General features: G+C 46.0%; 5 protein-coding genes across 8 annotated transcripts; 2 read left to right on the plus strand and 3 right to left on the minus strand.

Annotated features, from left to right (window-relative positions):
* Positions 1 to 305: 305 nt before the first annotated feature.
* Doc3 (Dorsocross3) lies at positions 306 to 2,645 on the minus strand. The gene is made up of 5 exons (XM_017144475.3): positions 2,482 to 2,645; positions 2,247 to 2,412; positions 1,838 to 2,105; positions 1,169 to 1,306; positions 306 to 1,101 (listed from the first exon to the last, which is right to left on the minus strand). The coding sequence occupies exons 1-5, from the start codon at positions 2,570 to 2,572 to the stop codon at positions 526 to 528; spliced, it is 1,239 nt and encodes a 412-aa protein (XP_016999964.2). The 5' UTR covers positions 2,573 to 2,645; the 3' UTR covers positions 306 to 525.
* Positions 2,646 to 5,795: 3,150 nt separating this feature from the next.
* LOC108059328 (ubiquitin-protein ligase E3B) lies at positions 5,796 to 9,854 on the minus strand. Of its 2 annotated transcripts, none has more exons than XM_070214889.1 (7): positions 9,459 to 9,854; positions 8,916 to 9,405; positions 8,471 to 8,851; positions 7,789 to 8,414; positions 7,611 to 7,729; positions 6,374 to 7,551; positions 5,796 to 6,313 (listed from the first exon to the last, which is right to left on the minus strand). In XM_070214889.1, the coding sequence occupies exons 1-7, from the start codon at positions 9,611 to 9,613 to the stop codon at positions 6,029 to 6,031; spliced, it is 3,234 nt and encodes a 1,077-aa protein (XP_070070990.1). In that variant the 5' UTR covers positions 9,614 to 9,854; the 3' UTR covers positions 5,796 to 6,028. The 2 variants fall into 2 exon arrangements, with proteins under 2 accessions (XP_070070990.1, XP_017000044.2); XM_017144555.3 differs by having other exon boundaries at positions 6,374 to 7,554.
* A 448-nt stretch (positions 9,855 to 10,302) lies between these two features.
* smg (sterile alpha motif domain containing protein 4 smaug) lies at positions 10,303 to 18,120 on the plus strand. Of its 3 annotated transcripts, XM_017144508.3 has the most exons (4): positions 11,309 to 11,578; positions 13,098 to 15,582; positions 15,641 to 16,211; positions 17,135 to 18,120. In XM_017144508.3, the coding sequence occupies exons 2-4, from the start codon at positions 13,202 to 13,204 to the stop codon at positions 17,174 to 17,176; spliced, it is 2,994 nt and encodes a 997-aa protein (XP_016999997.2). In that variant the 5' UTR covers positions 11,309 to 11,578; positions 13,098 to 13,201; the 3' UTR covers positions 17,177 to 18,120. The 3 variants fall into 3 exon arrangements, with proteins under 3 accessions (XP_016999996.2, XP_016999995.2, XP_016999997.2); XM_017144507.3 differs by lacking the exons at positions 11,309 to 11,578; positions 17,135 to 18,120 and adding an exon at positions 10,303 to 10,769 and having other exon boundaries at positions 15,641 to 17,081; XM_017144506.3 differs by lacking the exon at positions 17,135 to 18,120 and having other exon boundaries at positions 11,306 to 11,578; positions 15,641 to 17,080.
* A 299-nt stretch (positions 18,121 to 18,419) lies between these two features.
* On the plus strand, positions 18,420 to 19,490 carry LOC108059309 (UPF0193 protein EVG1 homolog). The gene is made up of 3 exons (XM_017144513.3): positions 18,420 to 18,723; positions 18,776 to 19,147; positions 19,205 to 19,490. Exons 1-3 carry the CDS (start codon positions 18,519 to 18,521, stop codon positions 19,378 to 19,380), a joined length of 753 nt encoding a protein of 250 aa, XP_017000002.2. The 5' UTR covers positions 18,420 to 18,518; the 3' UTR covers positions 19,381 to 19,490.
* Positions 19,450 to 22,275, minus strand: LOC108059308 (protein phosphatase methylesterase 1). The gene is made up of 6 exons (XM_017144512.3): positions 22,021 to 22,275; positions 21,756 to 21,954; positions 21,582 to 21,691; positions 20,516 to 20,827; positions 20,233 to 20,457; positions 19,450 to 20,173 (listed from the first exon to the last, which is right to left on the minus strand). The coding sequence occupies exons 1-6, from the start codon at positions 22,092 to 22,094 to the stop codon at positions 19,864 to 19,866; spliced, it is 1,230 nt and encodes a 409-aa protein (XP_017000001.2). The 5' UTR covers positions 22,095 to 22,275; the 3' UTR covers positions 19,450 to 19,863.
* Between the last annotated feature and the right edge of the window lie 130 nt (positions 22,276 to 22,405).

Here is a 22,405-nt window from a genome sequence, read left to right on the forward strand (position 1 = left end):
GCCGGTGGGTTAGAAGCGAGGTTCCCCAGGAGTAGGAGGAGGAGGTGGGGTTTGGAGGAACAGGTTTTTATGCCTCGCATGCGGGAGATATGAAACCGAAACCAAAATCCCAACCCAAGCCAGAACCAAACCGAAATTATGTATTCGGCGACGACAGGCAAATGGAAGCATGCAACACAAATTGCTGGAACAGAATTCGAAGCGCAGTCATGGGAAGTTATTGGGGAATTTATTCGAAGATCCTCTTCGCATTCCCCGCATTGTTTAGACCAGAAAAAATATCTCCATCAAAATTCATTGGATATATCTATTTTATTTATGCCGCATTAAAATGCCAAAGACAATAAATCCATTACGAAATCATGTGAACAATTAAAATTGCATAATAAATACGATAAATACTGATGGCAAATACCTGGAAATCCTAATTAACTGCAAAATATCACAATTCAACTTAGACAACTAAACGCTAATTAAATGTACAAGGCACCGATTTCAGGCCAAATGGGAGCAAATGGACCTGGTTTAAATGGACGAGCTGGTTCCTAATATGTCCGAGATGCTGAAGCTGCTGCGTTTCGGCTTGGGCATTGGATCGCTGGGAGAGGCAGCTGGAGGAGGAGCAGATGGCGCGGTTCCAACCACATCCACAAAGGTGTCGGCATCAGTTTCTCGATCAACCGTCGATTCACCGCTGGAGGAGCCCGCCGACGAGGAGGAAACGGAGGAGGCCGGCGATGGCGGGGTGTAGGCCCAACTTGGATATCCGCCGATGTGCCTGGCATACTCAATGGCCGGCGGCGGTGGCGCTGGCACATAGAAATTGGCCTCCAGAGTGTCCAGCAGATAGTGACGCTGCATTGGAACGCTGGCATGTTGATTCCGCTGATGATGATGCTGATGATGCTGAGGAATTTCCTCCACCAGCCGCAACCGTTTGGCTAACGGCGATGGAATCGGGTTGGGATCCACCTGGGTTACCTCCGCCTGCGATGGCGGTGGCGAGTCATTGATCTTCCGCTTGCATCTCGACTGACCCGACTCACGGAATCCCTTGGCAAAGGGATTGTTGTCGATCTTCAGCTTGGTTATGCGGTCATTCTGCAAGGCAAACACGGGGGATTAGTTATCAGATCTCTTATTATGACCGAGATATAGGAGTACACACCTGATAAGCCGTTACGGCTATAAACTCCGTCTCCGGGAACACAAAGGCCTGCTGGGGAGCCCAGGGAATCTGGCCGAGATCAGAGGTGCGTATGACATGCAGACGCGGCTGATACTTGTGCATGCTGGCCAGGACGATCTGGAAAAGGAGAGGAGGATATAGAATAAGTTAAAGAGGTCTTGAAAATTAGGTATATTTCTAGCCATTTTTTATGCACAGATGAAAATTTAAAACTTGAGGAACGCGAAATAAAAGATGATATGATATGATATAATATGAACATGTCTTATTGATAAACTGTTAAAAATTGCTTTAATAATTTTTAGTTATTAACAGAATTGGAGCCATTTTTTGTACACAGATAAAAATTTAAAACTTTTGAAATGCGAAATTCAAGATGATATGATATGATATAATATGAATACCTCTAGTGATTAAGTGTCAAAAATTGCTTTAAAAATTTTTAATTATCAACAGAATTGGAGCCATTTTTTATACACAGATAAAAATTTAAAACTTTAGAAACGCGAAATTCAAGATGATATGATATGATATGATATGATACCTCTTCGTAATAAACTGACAAAAATTACTTAAATAATTTTAAATTATCAACAGATTTGGAGGTAAAAATATCCCAAGAAATTCCCAAGAGTGCTTAAAACTCACATGTCCATTGTTATCCAGGGTGTTGTTCGTCAGTTTCACCTTGCTGAAGAGCAGGGCTTGGGACTGCCAGTGTTTTCCCGTGGCCGGACTCTCCGGATGCAGATACATGCGCTGCGGGCTCTGGGGCTCGGCTCCTCCGGCCGGAACCCACTGGGATCCGGAAAACTTATACCGGCAGTCGCCGATGGGCACCATCTCGAGGAGCACGCAGTAGCTGGCCTCCTCCTCCAGGCCGCTGAGGGAGACCCGCATCGAGGGAAACATGCGTCTGAAAGGGACAGAGACAATAGTAAGTGGATGTTAGTGACACGTTTCCACCATAAGATCCAAAGCAGCCAAAAGTCTTATCAGCGGGAGATAAGCTGATGATGGGGGCGAGCAAACAGGCAAATAGTAAAATGGTACCAACCTGCCGCACTTGGTGATGATCATCTCGGTTCCAATTTGATGGAACTGCTGCCACAGTTCATTGTTCTCCAGCTTGGCCTCCACATCCCCGGGCAATGTGGGTTGCGGTGGTGGCGGCGGGGGCACAAAGTGTCCGGCGAAATTGGGCATTAGGCCGCAGAGGGGATCTATGCAGTTAGAGAGAAATCCAATCCGTTAGCCGACGGCAAATCGCAGGTGGGGATTGCTCCACTTACCGGGTAATCGTTGCATAATCTGCTGGCGGTATATCTCCTGGGCGATCTGCTGATGCATGCGCAGATCGGCGATGTTGGGCAAGGTCAACATTTTGGGGTCTTTTTATGCGAGGTGATATGTAATCTTATTTTTATGCGTGGTGGTGATACTATTCCGTAGGAAAGTGAAGTGAAACACGAACTGATCGCCTTGCTGTCCAGATTGAGACTGTCTCTCGGGGTCTCAGAGCGGGCACTACTTCGATTCTGCCAGAATCCGGTCCGTTGGGTTCCTCCCTCTCTCCGCTCTTCCCATGCTCCGATCCTCAGGTAGTCGCCCGACCTGTTCTCATGCTCAAGTGGCTCACCACTTACTCACCCGCTCTCTCGCTTCCACTCCCTCTGCAGATATCTCTTTATATATATCTCCCTGCCATTGGTTGCTTATCAGCGAGAGCTACGCCATCCCGCTCTCGCTCGCTCCGCCAGATGGAACGCCATTTTCGTAACGCTTTGGAGGGGGATTTTGGGTTCTGGTTCTGTTTGTGGTGACCTCCTCCCGCGGAAACTGGGGGCACGGCACCCATCTTGCTGCTGATAGTATTATACGGAAAGGGGATCGGCATTTGGAATGGGGCTTTTCTGGGGAGAAATGGGGAAGCGCTCTTTGATGTCGCCTAATCGCATGTAATATTTATGGAACTGGAAAACGTTTTGGATATGGGCTAACCAATAATGTTCGGCGAGATTACGTTCTTCTAAAAATAGGAAGCTGTAATTCTGTGAGCACGAGGAAAACATTAAAGAATAGGTGGTGGTAGTTTTGACGAGGAATTTCGAAAATACTACTCAAAAAATCGAATTATCAGATATGTTGGGGAATTATAATTATAAGAAGTAAACCGATTCTGTAATTTCCGATTTCCATATTACTTTTCATTTGTGTAGTCACGCCAAACCTAAAAATATAAATACAACAGTACTTTTCTACAAATATTTTAATGAGTGTAATAAAATAATAATAGAACTTGCTAGTAATTTAATAAATGAATAAAAAACACAAAAATTCCAAAAATTTCGTATTAATCTTTGCTATACTATCAGTTTAAATTACAGTCTGGCTTTTCGTCTGCGTTTTACACATTCCGTCACGCCAAACCTCAATAAACTGAAATTACTATAAAAACTCAGAGATTAAAAAAATGAACTGTTTGAAAGTATTTCTATTTAATACAAATTTATAGTAGTTTAACAAAGGATATTCAATTGAGCATTTCTAAACCAGTTCTAGTACCACACAAAAAGTATCGTTTAATATATTCAAATTTTTTAAATGCCTGATTCAATTTCTTAAAATTCTTTAAAACCTTTTAGCTTCTTGAAAATGTGAAAAACCTTCCCATAGTTATCCATTAAATCAAAAACTGTGTTTCTGAAGTATTTTAAAAAAAATGTAACATTTCGATCATCGGCCCTTTTGAAAGCGCACTTGAGTGTCAAACCTTCGATATCCCCCGGAATATATATCTCGCTGTCATGATCAGCACCCATCTGTTTGGGAGCGTTTAACTTATCTGCAATCGGCCTTGCATCTTGTAGATGCAACGAAATCTCGCCGCTACCGTTTGCAACAGAGGGTCTCTAGAAAGAGATCCGCCCCGTGATAAGTCGGGCTAATCAAACCTTTAAATGGTACTTGTACTTGATGCTGGGCCACAACAAATTGCGGCAGCCGGGAGCGACCATCAAATCAAACTGGCGCCAAGCCACTGTCGCCTTCGAGCCACTTGAACCTCGAAGTGGGATGGGTTGGGATAGGATACGTCTAACGGATCAGTCACTTGTTGCCACTTGTCCTGTTTTTTCGGCTGCCCAGGCGACGGTGGCGGCACAAATTCACAGTCGAGTCATAAAAATCATCACACTTTGTCCCCGAGATGCTGCCTCCTCATCGCTGGGAACAAAAGCAAAAGACCCAGAGGATGCGAGTTTTATGGCCTGGCTGTGCGACGACCGCCGACTGTTTGTGTCGCTGCAGTTTTCGAAATTATTGTTATGATTATTGCCTGTTTGTGGGTCTGCTCTACAATTTGTTTGCTATTGTCTGGCCGCCTAAATGTTGGAGACAAAAGCGGGCCGACAAAACCGCAAAAGGACATCGCTTGGGGGTACGAAAATGGGAACCGGAACGGAGTCCATAAAGATCCTTAACGATCGATGACCAGGTTTCAAATTACCTCCGGTGATGAAGATTTAATCCAGAGATAAGTATACTACGGGATGATCTCTACTGAAATGGTATATAGTAGATAGTAACTTTTCTTAGTGTTATCATAATTTCATATCATGGGAATTGTATTTCATATTTTTTCGTTGAAAATTAAAATAATTAATTAATCCAGAGATGGGTATTCTACGAGCTGATCTTTGGTGAAATGGTAAGAAATTGTTCATTTTTTTAGTGTTATGATATCATGGGAATTGTATTTCATATTTGAAAAACAAAAAAATTATGGTTCTGACAGAAATATATATATTTTTTTTTTAAATTTAATTTTATTAAACATAAATTTCATCAAAACAAAAAATACCTTGTGAATGTTAAAATTCTAATTATTTTTTTCGATCTTGATCATATTTTTTCTGGGGATTGGATTGGCATTTAAAGACCTTACCCTAAATCCCTGCTCGCATTTCCATTACCCGTCTCCAGTCATTAGTCAGCCAGATATGCAATTTCCGGTAATTCGTAACTCGACTAGCTTTGCATAAACTCCCTGCCATATTTCCGCTTATTCCGGCAGGTCTAAGTGCCCCTGACCCGTCGCAGCCAAAAGACATGACTCAGGCAATTAGCGGAGGAAGGGAGTTGAGGAGTTCGGGAGATTCGGGATCAGGATAGCAGGCCCCGTCCAGACGGATTTGTGTCATTAGCGCTCGCGCTGCCCGCTGCCACTCGTGTCCGGCTTCATTTCCATTTTCATTCAGTTTTCGGGCTGGAAAAACCCGGGGAAATTCGGGCAGCGCTCACTAATTGCATGTTTGTTATCTTTGGGAACGCGCTTAGGCTACCTTACGCTAGATAAATCTGATAAACAGGCTTACATTTTGCACATGAATCAGACACATAAGATTTATTGTTGCTGGTTTTTTTGTTCTTTTCGTGGTTTACATGTAACTTTTGGCTTACACCGTACGTGGGTTAGATATTTGTTGTGTGCCAGGCCACAATCGTTCAATCGCCTGCATTATTTACTAGACATTTTCTCTTTATCATTTTATCATTAGCCACCAAAATGGATTGTTCGTTCCAGTATTCGTAATTCAGCTTGGTATTTGTTGTGTACTCTTCGTTAGTTTATTATAGTTTTATCACAGCTATACGTTTATATTTATTTGTTAATAATTGTGTGTTAAGATTGATTAAATGTGTTTCTCAATCCGTTTGTGATGCGGCCACAAATCATAAAAATACATTTACACCGAAATTGCCTACGAAAGAATGCTTAAAAAGGAATAACATACAAAATGTGAATAAAGTGGGAAGAAGTAGGAGAAGGGTCCTCCTTTAGGACAGCTCGAATCCGGTGTTGCTGCTCACGGCGTAGCGTAGTTTGTCCCGCAGCGTGGACTTCTTTTGGTAATTGGGCAGCTTCAGCAGGTTGAAGCAGGTGGAAGAGGTGGGCAGTCGGTTGAGCGGATCCTTTTTGCGTATAGTGAAGAAACCTCGGATCACACTGCCGATTGTGTCCCCCGTATCCTCGTCGTCACCCACTTCCACGCAACGAATGGAGAAGGGCGGCTCCAGGTGGGCAAAGCCCAAAAGCGGAGGCTTCGAGCAGCTGGTAACGAACTGGAAAATAATATTTAAGTTATTAAAGCATTAAATTGCATATAATAGGTAACAAAATACCTTTAAAAACAGCTTGCGCTCATCTTCCGTGAAATCCTTGGCCAGGATGTCCCAGAGCCAGCCCACCACACGATGGGAGTCGTGAAAGCCACCGTAATACTGTGTATGCTTTCGCAGATCCTTCAAGTCCAAGGGAACCGTGTCCCCAGAAATCAGACGCTGCAATTCCGGCGGTGAGAACAGAGATAGCCACTCCGGATTCACAATGCTGCGAAAGCCACGATTGAAGGCTATCGTCTGCTCGCGAATTTGGGTGTTCATGTGAAAGAAGGCCATGTAGTGGATGTAGACCAACTTGTTGTGGTCATTGACCACACGCGCCTTGCCACCCGGATGCAATTCGTGGGTGACAATCTTGCCCATTACATCCTGGTCCACGGAAAAGGTAAGGTTAAGATCGGCCACATCCTGCTTGTAGTGCTTGATAAAGGTTAGACTGCGATAAAGCTCGTTGTCCAACGAGGGCAGCTCGTCCATGCAGGAGTAGAGAGCCTGCTGCGTCTGGCCGAGCAGCTGGGAGAGGAAGAAGGAGGCAAAGGGCACGTCCACCACGATGCCCTCGTACACCGCCTTGCCCAGCATGCGGCCCACGAACTCGAAGAGCTGCAGATGATTGTCCTGGACGTAGGAGATGGGCGAGGGATATAGCCGCTGGTCCGAAGTGGTCTTGAAGAGATTCAGCGAGGGGTCAAACACCTTTTTGATGGTCTCCTCGAGGAACTCTTTGAACACTCCATCCTGATCAATGCCCGCCTCGTGCAGACCCTGCTGATTGATGAACCGCACCCGGATAACACCTTTTAGCGCCTGCGTAGGCTGCGCGGCCAGTTGCCTATATCCATCCTCCACAATCCGCTCGCGATGTATGACAATCAGGGCGGAGCGAGGCGAAGCGCAGGCACTCTCCGTCAGTCCCATCACCGCCTTCTCATTCTGCACGAACTTGCGGAACAGCTTGACCCGATCATCGTGCGGTATAATGTGCGGCATCTTGGCCAGCAGCAGCATAGCGTTCCGCTTGGCCTTCTCCAGGTCGTTGATGAACGTGGAGGGCTTCACCTCCGGAATGAGCCAGTGGTTGGGTGGCGTGAAGGGGCGACGGCAATCGCGGCGGTACAAGCAGAGCATAAGAGTGTGCAGCGAGAGGAAAACCGGATTCTGGACAATGCTCTTGGCACCTGCTGGAAATTTAAGTTGAATTTAATATTATAGTTAATTAAAAGTCTAGTAAACTCACCCAGGAGATTCTCGTTAATGAGTTTATAGAGAATATTATTAAGGAAGTAGGTTAACATCACATAATCGTTCAGTTTAAAAGGATTCTGCTCCGTATACATTTCATACTCATCCAGAATTCTATAAAAACAATACATTTACTATAGTATTTAAGGAATTTTTTAGCACAATCTACATACGTGACGTAGTGCGTCATGCAGTCGCAAAATAGCATCAGCATGGCGGTCTGCGGCTTTTGCAGATTAGTCTCCGACTTGAGCAGCTCCAGATACTCTTTCATTCCACAATTCGGACCCAGTGAGGTGATTAGCAACCAAATATCATACAGCACATTGTCGTTGTAGCAGATGCCAGTCAGAATGTCCAATTTCATTTGGGAGAGGGTGTTTAGCGCGGCATAGTACATGCCGCAGATGCGGGACACCTGCACCACATCCGCGTTGTCCAACTTCCGCCACTGCTGCTTCGTTTGCTTGCTGTTGGCCACTCCCATTAGGTTGACACCCCTCGTGGAGCTGCGTTCCAAGGCACGACGCAAAAGATTCGATGTGGATGGCTGCTGGGGGGGCTGGAACTCGATGCGCTCGTAATTAAGATTGATTTCCTTCAGGAGATCCCCCAGCAACAGTTTTATGCATCGATGATCCCACAGCATGTGAAACTGCTTCTTAATCAGCGGCACATTCTGATTCTGGGCGGGCTCTGGTCCGGGAGTATGCCAGCCCAGCAGCTCGTGCCACTGGGTGAACACTCCCTTGGTGGTCACCGTGTTGGGTATTAACTCCAGCAGCGATGTAGTGGTTTCCTGTAGGGATTTCATTATAAATTAATCGATTCAATAAGCGTTTTGCCACGACTTACAGTCAGTAGTGGGTAGGCCAACTCCTTGGACTCCCCCTGCCCATCAATGTTGAACAAATTCACTATGTTTCCCAGAAACGCCAGGGACTTGGTGCCCGGCATGCTGGCGCCAAACTCCTCGAACCACTGCAGATCACCCGAGATGCCCAGGGCCTTCTTTAACAGCCCCAAAGACGAGAACTGCTCCAGGCACTGCGGAACACTCTGGTGCAGATGGTAGATCAAGGCGGGCACAGACAGAATCTCCGACAGAAACTTGGTCAGCAGATTCCGACTGAAGTTGCCATCGATCAGGGGGCGCAGGCAGAGCGTTATGATGGCCACCAGGGTGACGGGCTTCACGGACAACTCCTCGCGCACAGTGCCGCGCAGCAAAACGAGCTGGAAAATAAAATTTCATATATCAGATTAAACAAATTTACATTATAAAAGCAACCAAACCCACCCGCATGGTTCTGTAGAAGTCGTGCTGCACCAGATGCCCCTGGATGTTGCAGCAGATCTTCTGCATGGCCGGCTGCACCTTCTCGAACTGGGCACTCCTGAGTATAGCCCAAGATTTAGGAGCCGTAAAGACCACCAGTGTGTGCAGGAAAAGGGCCAAGGACAGGCTGTCGGCATGGTTCTCGGGCTTGAGCTCGGGCAGCAATATCAGGCAGTTGGTGAGCAGTATCTTGATGTGCGCGATCCACGGCAGGCTGCGCTCCTTGAACAGGCAGAGGGCGGCGTAGGATAGCTTCGTGTTCTCCGTCTCCATGGCCTTGATGATGTAGCGGCAGATGCGCTCCAGACGCTCCCGCGAACGCACATCGCTCTTGTCCAGCTTGATTTGGGTGAGGTAGCGACGGAGCACCGGGTACACAGCGATGGCCTGCAGCTCCAGTTCCGCCTCCTTGTCGTCCTGACTTTCGGTGAAGATGGCATCGAAATCGTGGCTGTAAGTGAGATTTTTAGTTATGTTAACCTGTTTTATTGAGTAGACACCTACATGATCCGCTTCTGGTACTTCCTGCGCGCCGCGTATCCTTTGAGCGTGGACTGCAGTAGGATGGCCGCCTGCTCGCGACGCTTCTCCAGTGCCCGCTCCTCCCGCGCCGCCTTCGTCTGCTCCAGGAAGCTGGTTTTCTGGTTCTGGGCAAACATCTCTCACTGCAGCAGGTTGATGATGTTCTTATGATGATGTATGTTGCTGTGGGCGTTTGTTTTCGTTGGGATTGTCGCTGTTCCGGACCGTTTTCCTCGGTTCAATCACTTCCTCGTGCTGAGCGCTGTCCCGGGGCCTTGATTCAGTGCATCGCTGGACTTTTTCTGCATCGTAAATCCAGCAAATTTACAAAAATTACCTCAATTTTATTCCAATTGGTTTTGCATTCTTCTCTAGGGATGTGAAAAATATATATCGAAATGGTAATATATCGATATTTTTTAATATAATAAAACTGTTTGGGGTTTAAAAATATAAATGGTTGTATATTTAAAAAAAATGCATATTAATATTTATGTAAATTAAAATTTATTGAATTTAATTTCTGATTACCAATTTCCAACAAAAACTGCTTTAAGTATACATTATAATAGTATCCCGGCACTCGTTCTTTACTTTAAAATTAAATTGGGGAGTTTCGTATTGGTTCTTAATAACTAAAAACTGTTAGTTTATTTATAATTTCGTAATAAATAAAAAGAGATTAAAAACTTTTCTAGCTAGATCAGTGGTTTGCACCTCCGATACAGTAGCACAGCTACGAACCCAGGGTTGCTTTGTCGCACTACACTGCCCATTGCGAAAAGTAATCGACGGCTACCCACAAACTCATCGACTGTATCGAATACTCATCGATTTTGGTTCCAGCTCTAGCAACGCTGAGTTCGCGTGAATAAATAGTTAATTAATTGCTGAAAAAATGGAATAGCTGGCGAAAACATGCATCCAACCAAGTGCAACAGCAGCCGTGCGCAGTACTACGTAGTCGGGCGATTGTGAAAACACGTTGAGCGTACGCGAATGGAAGTGTGTGGCCAAAAAAATAAGTTATGGTTTAGCAAAAACAACAAAGCTAAAGCCCAAAAGTGCTAATAAAAAGTACACACACACGTCCACACATTCACACACACACACAGGCGCGCGCGAGCAAAGGTGAAAATTATAAATTAATAAATGCCCGATGCGATCCGATCGAATCCGATAGCATATCAAATTAGCGAAATATGCTCGATTCCCGTGCTGATCGGATCAAAACTGTGAATTGCAACAGAAAATAATTTCAAGGTTTGCAGCAGGCGAATAGAAGGCGAAAAGGTAATTGAAAAATAGAACGATTTTGGCACAAGCGCAGTGTAGCTATATATTTTTGTTGTCTGGCCGACCGTGGCTGCTGGGTGGGTGGGGCGTGATTTTGGGGGCCAATCTTCTGTGTGTGCGCGCTATGTGGTGAAAACAACAAACCCCCTTGCCCCAGGAAGCCCCCCACGCCACTGCAAGAAAAAGACGGCGAAACGGAAAGCGAGTGCAAATGAAAACAATTGACAGGGGAAGGGGAGGGGTGGGGGGCAGAGAGGGAGAGGGCGTTTCAAATGCCCTGTAATGCGCTGCTCTCTCATGTAATTTGCCGTAATTTCGCCCGTGCATTGCTCAGTGTGTCACTCTCACTCGCACTCACACTCACACTGCCGGATGTGTGTGTGTGAGAGCTCTCCCCATTTTCTTGACAGCAGCATCATCGTTCCGTTCCTTTTGGGCTGTCAGAAAAAAAGGCGCGCGCTCCTTTTCGCCCGTTTCGCTCTCCCTGTCTGCGATTCTGCTTCCCGCAGGCAGCTCCACCATTTTCTTTCTAAAACGCTGACGCCAGCGCCAATCATTCGCCATCAGCCGCTCCTCCTCCGCGGTGCTCCCCACTGCATCATCTTCCAGTGCAGTCTTCAGTCTCGTCTTCAGCTTCAGCTTATTGAATAGAACAATTCCCCGTTTCTGTGTGTCTCGTCTCTCTGCAAGAGATGCGGATATAATCATCATAAAGTTTATTCGTAACGTAAATAAACGTTAGGAATATGCAAAACGCCTGCGATCGCGACTGCTGAAAGGGCAGAAAAATACAAATAAAAGAACGTGTGAGTTTCCAGTATCCTGTTTGTGTGTGTGTGACTTCCAACAGCGTTTGTTGAACTTTGGAAATATTTGCAAGCCGGTTGGAAAATAACAGCAATTGCAGCAGTGACGCATAACCTCAAAGATCGACCCGGGCATGCACAAGTACCGTTAGATCGAGGCGCGCTAAACGGCTCTCTGCGCTCTCTCAGTCGCAAAAAGTAGAAAAAAGAATGTGAAATTTCGTTTTAAACGTTAAGTAGTAAAAAAGTAAACATCGGTAAATTCCAAAGCAGTAGCAGTGCTTTTAATGCAGTAATTGGGGCCCGTTATGTTTTAGTGCTTGCCCACACACACATACGCAGGGGCTCGAATACAGGGGCCGTTACATTGCCTCTGGTTTAAATTACAGTGGCCACTCGATTATAGGAACTGTCAAAGTATTTTATATACTAAAAATATATTTTTAAATTCTTGCGAGTTTACCATCATTTTGTTTTTTAAATGTTTTCTAATAGTTTCAATGACTCAATGATTTTTTTTAAATATTTTTTTTAACACTTTTGGAGTGCCCACTGTATAGCAGTAGAAACACGGGGAAAAAATCGAAGAAAGTCGCCAGAGCAAAAGCAACGGCGGCAGAAGAAACAAGATTCGAAATGGGCACACACAAGCGATGGCAAACGAAACTAAATGAAAAGTGCGAAACTGTGCAAAAAAAACCTAACCAAACTTTTCGCCCCCGCTCGCCACAACCCCTTCTTCTTCTTCTTTTCGCCCGCCCCGGAAATTAAAAACGAAACCCAAATCCAAAGTCGAAATTAACGATTTCGTATTTGAAATGTTTGTTATTTTATTGATTTATCGTCGCTCGTCACTCGCGCCATCGAAGCGAATCGAAGGTGTTATATATTTGTTGTTTATTTGCGTTCCTGATAAGCCAGTCAGTCAGTCCATGCAAATGCTAATTTCCATTCGTCAATTACAGATAATTGTTGTTGCTACCGCGCTGCCGTCTCCGAGCTTGTAAATTTAACAAATTAGCGAAAACTGATTTGATTAAATTCGAACGTTATTTGCGGCTTGAAGTTTATTTTATTATCGCCGCACGGCACTCTAATCCCGGCGACAAATTCGTGGAAAATAAGAGAAGTGATTGAGTCGTGATCACGTGGTTAGGAACTGGGGTATTTTCCTTTGAGATTGGGCCTAACTCTTAAGGTATTTTTCATAAAAGGTTAGGTTATTATTGTATCCCAAATTTCCCAATATTAGGGCCATTTTCTCATCCGCATGTTAAATTAAAAGGAAGCTTTAAATACTGATTTCCCATACGGTTTCATGGTTTAAACCGTTCTTTAAATTCGTTAAATTTCGTTAAATTGAAAGTATGGTTAAAACTCTGATTTCTAATGCGATTTCAAGGTTTTAACCCTACTTTAAATTTAACAAACGGACAAGAAAACGGACCATAGAGTAATTAATTTAAGCCCTACTCTAAATATTATTTTTTAACCCTTACAATGTTTTCTCTACTTTCAGGAAACGCAACCAAATAACCACAAAGAGCCGTAACAATTACAATACAACAAACTATAATAGACACACAGTCCCCGCAACCAAACAAGAAGCAAACTAACAACGAGATGAAGTACGCAACTGGAACTGACAACGCGATGTCCTCGGGCATCAGCAGCCAATCCCACAACTCTAACAGTGCATCCAACGAGATGCAGCCCACCACATCCACGCCGACTGCAGTCCACAAGGAGGCGACATCCACAGCCACGACGACGGCGGCACACGCCAATGGCAATTCCAATCCTAACGCCAATCCCAATCCTAACCAGAGCCAGCCGTCCAACGCGCTGTTCTGCGAGCAGGTGACCACAGTGACAAATCTCTTCGAGAAGTGGAACGACTGCGAGCGAACGGTCGTGATGTACGCGCTGCTCAAGCGGCTGCGCTACCCGAGCCTCAAGTTTCTCCAGTATTCGATCGACAGCAATCTGACCCAGAACCTGGGCACCTCGCAGACGAATCTGAGCAGCGTGGTGATCGACATCAATGCCAACAATCCGGTGTATCTGCAGAACCTGCTGAACGCCTACAAGACGTTCCAGCCATGCGATCTGCTCGACGCCATGTCCTCCTCCTCATCGGACAAGGATTCGATGCCGTGCTACGGCAGCGACTTCCAAATCACCACCTCTGCGCAGTGTGACGAGCGGAAGCTGTACGCCCGCAAGGAGGATATTCTGCACGAGGTGCTCAACATGTTGCCGCTGCTCAAGCCGGGCAACGAGGAGTCCAAACTCATCTACCTGACCCTCATCCCGGTGGCCGTCAAGGACACCATGCAGCAGATTGTGCCCACGGAGCTGGTGCAGCAGATCTTCTCGTACCTGCTCATCCATCCGGCGATCACCAGCGAGGACAGAAGGTCGCTAAACATTTGGCTGCGTCACCTGGAGGATCATATCCAGGCTGCGGCGGCGGGCCTGACTAATCGCAGTTACTTCCTGCAGCCCTCGCCGCAACTGGTCGCCGGTGGCAGCTCCACGGGCAGTGGTAGCTGTTCCTCCTCCTCGGCGGCCAGCTCCTCGACAGCCTCCTGTTCGTCGGTGGCCTCGTCCTCGCTGTGCCCCGCCGCCGGCAGCGGCAACCGATCCTCACGCACCAACGACTGGCAGACCATCGCTCCGCCCAGCAAACAGCTGCAGAACAAGCTAACCGGCGATTGGCGCGGCAGCGGAGGCGGCAGCGGCAGCTCCAGCGGGTCAATCAATCCACTCTGTGATAATCTCAATGGTATTACCCTGAACGAATTAGCTTCTAGTCAGAATAGCCTCGGCCTGTCGCTGGAGGGCAGCTCTTCGCTGGTCAACGGTGTGGTCGCCGGAGCGGGCTCAATGCTGGGAATCGGCGGTGGCGACGACCATGACACGTCGTTCAGCAAGAACGGCACCGAGATACTCGACTTTGACCCGGTCACCGCCGCGGATATGGGTGAAGCGTGCAGCCTGGCGAGCAGTAGTCTTAGAAATCCGGTAGACGATCGTTTGCAACCGCCGCCGCATCTTCAGCAGCAGTTGCTCCAGCCGCCGCCCTACGCATCGATCCTAATGGGCAATGTGGGCGATCAGTTTGGAGAGATCAATCGCTGGAGTTTGGATAGCAAGATTGCGGCTCTGAAGACTCGCCGATCGAACAGCCTCACCACGCAAACGATCTCGAGCTGCTCCAGTTCTTCCAACTCCTCGGTGATCACGGTCAACGACAATTGCTCCAATTCCACGGAGAATCTGGCCCAGTTCGCCAACAAGCCGCGCAGCTTTTCCCTATCCATTGAGCATCAGCGAGGGGCTCTAATTAATAGTGGCTCCGATACGCGTCTGGACGAGTTCAAGCCCAACTATATCAAGTTCCACACCCGCAACGTGGGCATGTCGGGCATCGGCCTTTGGCTGAAGTCCCTGCGTCTGCACAAGTACATCGAGTTGTTCAAGAACATGACGTACGAGGAGATGCTGTTGATCACCGAGGACTTTTTGCAGAGCGTTGGCGTCACCAAAGGCGCCTCCCACAAGCTGGCCCTCTGCATCGATAAGTTGAAGGAGCGCGCGCACATACTCAACCGGGTGGAGCAGGAACTATTGACGGGTCAAATGAAGCTGAGCACGGCCGTCGAGGAGCTGACCAACATTGTGTTGACACCGATGAAGCCTCTGGAGTCCCTTGGGCCGCCGGAGGAGAACATTGGACTGCGTTTCCTGAAGGTCATTGACATTGTGAGCAATACATTGCAGCAGGATCCGTATGCTGCGCAAGATGACGAGACTCTGGGGGTTTTTATGTGGATCCTGGACCGGTCCATTCATAACGAGGCATTCATGAACCATGCCAACCAACTCAAGGACCTTAAGTTTAAGCTGTCCAAGATGAAGATCTCCATGGTGCCGAAGATGCATCACGTTAAGCCAGCCGGAGTGGGAGGGCCAAGCAATGGAAACATCAACAAGCCAAGGTATGTTTTACAAACTCTCGTTAAGTTTATTCAGTCGTGTAATATTATTTTTTATTAGGTGGAATGGCAAGACTCGCAAGTGCGATACGAAGAACGGCAGCAACGATAGGATTAACAATCGCAAGAACTCCAACGACATGCTGAACTTTTCGCTGAATTGCCTGCAGCATCCGCTGCCCCATCACTCGCAGCAGCAGCCGCCGCCGCCTCTGCCGCAGTTTGACTACAACGGCTACGGCGGCGGACCGTCGCATCAGCCGCAGTACAAGAGCTCCTCGTACCCCAGCTTCATGGGCAATCCCCAGCAGCAGCAGCAGCCGCCACCGCCGCCCGGAAAGTCGCATCATCATGCCCAGCAGCAAATGCAGCAAATGCTGCAGCAACACAACCACTTTCCGGCCTTGCCGCAGCAGACACCACCGCAGTCGCATCGCCGGTCGCTGAACAATCTCATCCTGGTGGCCGGCGGTCCACAGCAGCCGCAGCAATTGATCTTCAAGCCGGGCCAGGGAGTACTTACCAACAATGGATCCAACGACAACCTGCAGCAGCAGCAGCAGCGGAAGCTCAGCGGAGGAGTTTCCAGTGCGGAGCAACAACCAAAGAAGACAATGGCCGCTGTAGTGATGGTTAGTAATCCGAATCAGAGTCAGGAGCAGCACGATCAGCCGCAGATCCTAATCAATAACAACAACAATAACAACAGCATGCTGAACAACAATTTGATTAATCAACAACAGCTGCAACTGTTGGCAGCAGCTGCCGCCGCCGTGGGCAGTGGCAGCTGTCTGTGCTCCAATGGTAGTAATGGTGGTGGTGTAACCGGCGGTGCCTGTGTCCACAATCTCTGTCACCAAAGCAGCAAGAACAACAACAACAACAGTCATGCCGTGGATCATTGCCTGTCCCAGCCACCGCTGGTCAACCTGGGCATGTCGCCCCACGTCACCGAGTACAAGATGAATGACTTCAAGAGCCTGGAACAGCTAGAGACGTTGTGCCGCCAAATGACTGAACAGGCAATGAATTGAGCAATGAATGTTCTGGGCTGCCAGAGGGATTGGATTGTAGGCCAGCAGTTTTTGTGTTCACTTAGCTTTGAACCGTGTTTGAAGTTTGATTTCATAAACGAACATAAATGTTTTTATATTTAGCTTTGTAAGATTCGTATCTATGTTTGTGTCGCGTCTAGTTGTCCCCCTCACAACCCCGATTTGTAATCCTTTTTAGTTAGTAAGCCGATATAGTTTGTTTTAATGTTAAGTTTATTAATTGTGTGCCAAGTGCGTCCCCGAAAGTATGATCAGCTGGCGGGGCTTGCAGGACCAACGGCTGGCCGTTGGACTTGCAAAGCCCATGTGCAGCAATCCCCGACAGAAGTCCCCAGGTCAGCTGTCAGCGGGGGCGTGGCATCTTGCTGTCAATGTTATTAATGTCTAGGTTTCGTAAATGTTGTCGCCATTTATGTAGTTAAACTAACATGCCAAGCCTCTCAACAAAAACCACACACATCGCAAACCAACACACAATACAGTAACTTTTCTCTATGTAGGAAAATTTGGCCAAATTTGATCAACACTTTACGCTATTCTAATCCTAATCACACACCATCAAGAACGTCGCCAAATGAATGAAAAATACCCCGCTAAGCGACGACGAAAAAGGTTTATCTAGTAAAAATTATAAAATGAACTCTGCATCGTGACCATGAGACTGACTAAGATTACTTTTCGCAACTATAAAAACTAGAAAGAAGAAAGCTGGATGGAGAGGGAATTGAAAAGTGAGAATTGAGAAATGAGAATTGTTTGCGCGAATCAAAACTAGGCTTGCTGAATGAAGTAGTAGTCACATAATGGATATGTTTATATATACACGTACACATAATTTATTTTAAATTAAAAGGAACATATTTGCTGAACCGTAACTGCACCAGAGGAAATCGCAATACAGCGGAAACAACCACTAGACTAAACTTTCACCGGGAAGAGTTTCAATGTTTCACTGTTTGTGTTTGAGAATCGGAACCAGAACCACATATTGTATTTTGTATAAGTAAGCGTAAGCGTAAGCCAAACCCGATCACGATCATGATCATCATCAATGTCATTGAGTAGCCCTATCTGTACTATTACTATTATGTTTGCTTTAGTCAATTGTTTATCATGTAAATGGCAAGCCAATCACTCGATATGTTATGTTTTAGTTGTTTTTAAAAAATTATATATATTTATATATACGAATGCATGTCGCATTATAAGCGTAGTAGGTTCAAAAACACGATGACGACGGAGGAGCGGAGCTGAAAAGAGAAGGCAGCCAAAAAAGAACTACCATAAGATCGTGAAAACGTGTAGAATAATTATGATTGTATAAAACCGAACAAACGCTTGTGTAAATCTTGCTTAGAAATGTTTTTGTTTTTTATTTTAAATTTGTTGTCGATATTTCCAAAATACTTTTGTTAACAACAACACCGCAACACTGTAAATCGCTGATGCTTTTATTTATTAATAAAAAAAACCTATTGTACGGCCAGTTGGGAAACAGAAATAATCGAAACTTTAGCGAGTTCAAAACGATCCACAAAACTGAATGGTTTAAATGTAAAGTGCAACTACTCGTAGACGAAAGTGCATAAGTCAGTTAGATGTTCGCAAGTTTATCAGAATGCGAGCACAAAAACAAGCGTGTACCTACCCACACATATACACACATACAATACCTACATATATTTATTTTCAATAAATTATTTCGAGAATTAAAAATACCCCTGCTGTTTGCCTAACAACCCAGGTTGCCATGCGTCTCCGCTTTTGTTGTCCGGCGTAAAACAACTTCAAACCGAGGTTAGCCTTCGAACACGACACACGAAATTGTCGAAGCAATTTTCTAAAATATTTTTTTCCGTAGCCAAAAATTATTAGATTTACAGAATGAGCCGACATCGCTTTAACAACGTCCAAATCAAGGCGCTTCCGGGCGGACTAATGGCACACCAGGAGCCGGAAGCGGATGGTGGTCAGTCCAGTGCCCAGAAGATGCCCATATGGCCCAGCGAACGTATTGCACCCGGCGGTTCTGGAGCCTTTCACTCGGCCAAGGTGGAGTACAGCAAGGAGACGGCTGATCTGATCCGATGTAAGTGGGTTTATAAGTAGCCGAAGCTATTCCTTGAAAACCTCCCATTTAGTGCTCGTCAAGGAGTCCAAGATGTCCATGATGGTACGCAAACAGATCGATGAGAGCCTGCGCAATGGAGCACCTTTGCCACTTCCCGAGCCGCCGCGTCCAAACACCCGGAACGATCCTGACCGGGAGACACTGGCCATTTTGGAACGTGCTCGCAACGCCAAGCGCAAGAATCTCCGCCAGATCGAGCAGAGCGGGGCCTACAAGCTGAGCTACTATCGTCCGCCCGCCGACAACCGAATGCCTGGGGAGAAGGCCAAGTCGCAGCTCCAGTTCACCATGGCGGGGACTCATCTGCCGGATCCGGCAGTCAAACCACGACGTCGTCCACGCGAGGAGCAACTGGTGACGGAGGAGGATCTCATCAATGAGCGTAAGTATTTATATATATATTATTTTATATATTAGATGAGATCCTATGGTTTTTTAGTACTGGACCAAATCAACGAGCGTGCCGAGTGGCTGACCGAAATGGAATCCATGGGCCAGGGCAAGAAGTATCGTCCCGAGATCAGAGAGCAGATTGCCGAGCGTCTGCGTCGCATTCAGGCTCTAGAATCCAAGATGAAGATGAAGTCCGATGGTGGCTTCCGTTTTGTCGACTAAATGTTTTAATCTGTTTTAAGCGTTCACCAAATCATTAAATGCCACGAATTAATCGAATTTTGTGGGATATTCTGTTAACACTCGATAAATAAATAGCTTTATTCAACTTATTTGCATTCGTATAATTTGGATTTCGTTAAATTTCCTTTTGATCTGGCACATATTTAATACACACTCATTATAACAATGTAAGAAGCCCAAACGCTAGCACTTTTGACTTGAAATTTGTTTTGGCAAAATGAGTATAAAGTACAAGTTAAAAATTCATAGGGTTTAATTAAAAATACCGAATAAATTACTGGATTATAAGTATATGTGTATATAGAATATACGGCTATATATATATCTGGACCTACGCACTACATTCTGTATATATATATATGCACGCATCTGTAAGTTCAAGAGAGTAATGATCCACCGTTCAAAAATAGACTTTTGTGACCTTAGCTTGTGCTCAACCTTGGATTCAGGGGGTGGTTTTGCTTAGCACGACGGCATGTGGCACCGGAACTCGCTGGCCGCCTCCGCGAAGCGATTCCGGATCAAGTAGCCGCTAATAACCTCGGCCACCTCATGCGGACGGTCCTCGTGCACGGCGTGTCCGCAGCGGGCCAAAACCTGCATCTGAAAGCGGCCCTGCATCTGGCCAACTGTCAGCGTGCGGTCCAGACCATCGATGCTGGCGAGGAGCAGCTGCTTGGGCAGGCGCAAGTTGAGGAACTTGTCGCTCAGGCCCGAGAACCAGCCCACCCAGTACTTCTCCGACTTGGACAGATCAATGCGCCAGGTGTAACTGGGGGGAAACATAAAGTAAGTTAATCATTTCTCTAATATAAGATTATTTAACGCTACTTCTTGGCCGCTTCGGTCATTGATTTGGTCGTGATGGGCTTCTTGAAATCCGCGCCAGCTGCTGTACCTTCTGCACTGCCATCGGCTGCTTCATCGCCCGGCGGCGACGATTCTTCGTCCTCCGAAATGCTGAACGGATTGGGAAACATGCTGTTGTGGTGAGCCTCCTCCAGGACTTCATCGGGTAATGGCAGGTCATTCGTTGCCAGTTTGTTCGTTGTACAGCTAGAGGGGATTAAAGTGTTACTCCTTTTGTGCGGAGCAATTAGATAGGCTAACTCACTTGATTATCTGCCCGGGCATGGACACCTTAGCGCTGTCCACATTGCGCACCTGGCCGCTCCGGATGCACCATTCGATGGCATTCGGAATACTCTGGAAATACTTTGGACGGGAGCGCAGAAAGCTTTGCATGCTGGCCAGTGCCTCCATGGCAGTGCCCTCCACCACATCGATCACGGTTATGCCAATCAAATTGGGCACCAAATTCATGTGGGCAAAGTGAACGGCGATGGCGCCGCCCATCGAGTGGCCAACGACAAAGAGCTGCGGCACCTCCTCGGGATACAGCTTCAGGATTAGGTCTCCAATGTCCCTTTAATTGTTTGGAATAATTTTATAATTAATACAGAATTTCATCAATATGCTAGATTTTTTGGTATTAAAAAAATTCCCTAAGAAAGTCGAACTATTTTTATTCTATTTAATGGGAATACTGCCTATAATCGCAATCGAAATGGATTAATCAATATACTCATTTGGCCAAAACATTGTAAAATCGTACAGAACGACCTCATTTCAATTTTCATGCGCTATTTTTATAAACAAAGAGATTATGCAAATTGGCCTGATCGTTCATAGAGTTACACGATGTTAACTAAAATGTAAATTTAAATTGCATTTACAATTATAAAATAGAAACTATTAAATTTTCTTTTAAATGCAATTATATTTAAAATAAAATAATCAATTTCTCACAAAGGCTCATACAGAATACAGTCATTTGATAAACTACTTGGAATTTAAATTTAAATTTAAATTTAAGAAATAGGAACAGATTCTAAGTAGTCTCTATTTAAGGTCTATTAAATGCAATTATTTTTAAAAGAATTGAAAAATACATTTCTTACAAAGGCTCATAGAGAATACAGTCTTTTGATAAACTACTTGAAAATGTAATCTGTTTAAATTAAAAAAATAGGACAAGATTTTAGATAGCCTCTATATCCTATGTCGTATCTTTTAGAACTCAAATTGTAGGGTGACCGAGCGATCAAAAATATTTTTTGTTGAGGATATGCCCTAGGATTTCCCTGGTTACTTAAGCGTTTCGAATGGAACCAACTCACTTGGCCAACGTATCCGCGGAGAGATCATCCTCGTCGTCCACCTTGCTGTCGCCGTGACCTCGCAAATCGATGCAGAGGCACTGGCAATGGATCATGCTGGTCACCTCCGACTAAAAATAGAGATAAAAGTTCCAATTAACCAAGATTTCCATCTCGAAGCAGCGCGATACTCACACAAAAGTGGGCCCAGGTGAGGGCCGAATAGCCACCTCCATGGAGCAGGAGGAGCACTGGACCCGGCTTCTCTGGCTGCTTGGTGCGGTAAATCCGAAAGGTGCGCTGCTCATCCACCGTGACGTCCTCCTTCTCCGCGAAGAACTCGTTCCACATGCCCGGCTTGTAGTCGCGGATGCGCGACTTCTTGAACGAGTCCCTGCAATTAGCCAAATTGGGTAGAGATTGCGTACTCCCCATCCCAACCCGAAAGTTCTGCACTTACGCTCGTCCAATGCGCCCGCCAGGAATTGTGGGTGGCAGCTTGCCCTTCAATATCGTGCGCTGTAAACTCGACATTGATTCGATTGTCTCCGCAGCGGGGTCAACAGGTGGTGCTCCTACGGTGCAGGTGCAAGTGGATATTCACTCGTCCGTCGCTCGCAAAAATCCGTTCCAAAACAAATAAAATAGTTCCAAAATTCAACGAAGAAATAGAGCTGAACTAACACCTAGCGATAGTATCGATAACTAGTATGATGTAGTTGCAGTGGGCGAAAAACGAAAATGACAAGAGCTGGCAGCCCTGTTTCAAGAGCTTTATTGGCAATGCCTTTGTCTGGCAACACCAAACTTTAACTGCTAATAATTCAAATCTGAAATTGAATATA

The sequence above is a fragment of the Drosophila takahashii genome, chromosome 3L (assembly GCF_030179915.1).
Source record: "Drosophila takahashii strain IR98-3 E-12201 chromosome 3L, DtakHiC1v2, whole genome shotgun sequence".
Taxonomy (NCBI): Eukaryota; Metazoa; Arthropoda; class Insecta; order Diptera; family Drosophilidae; genus Drosophila; species Drosophila takahashii.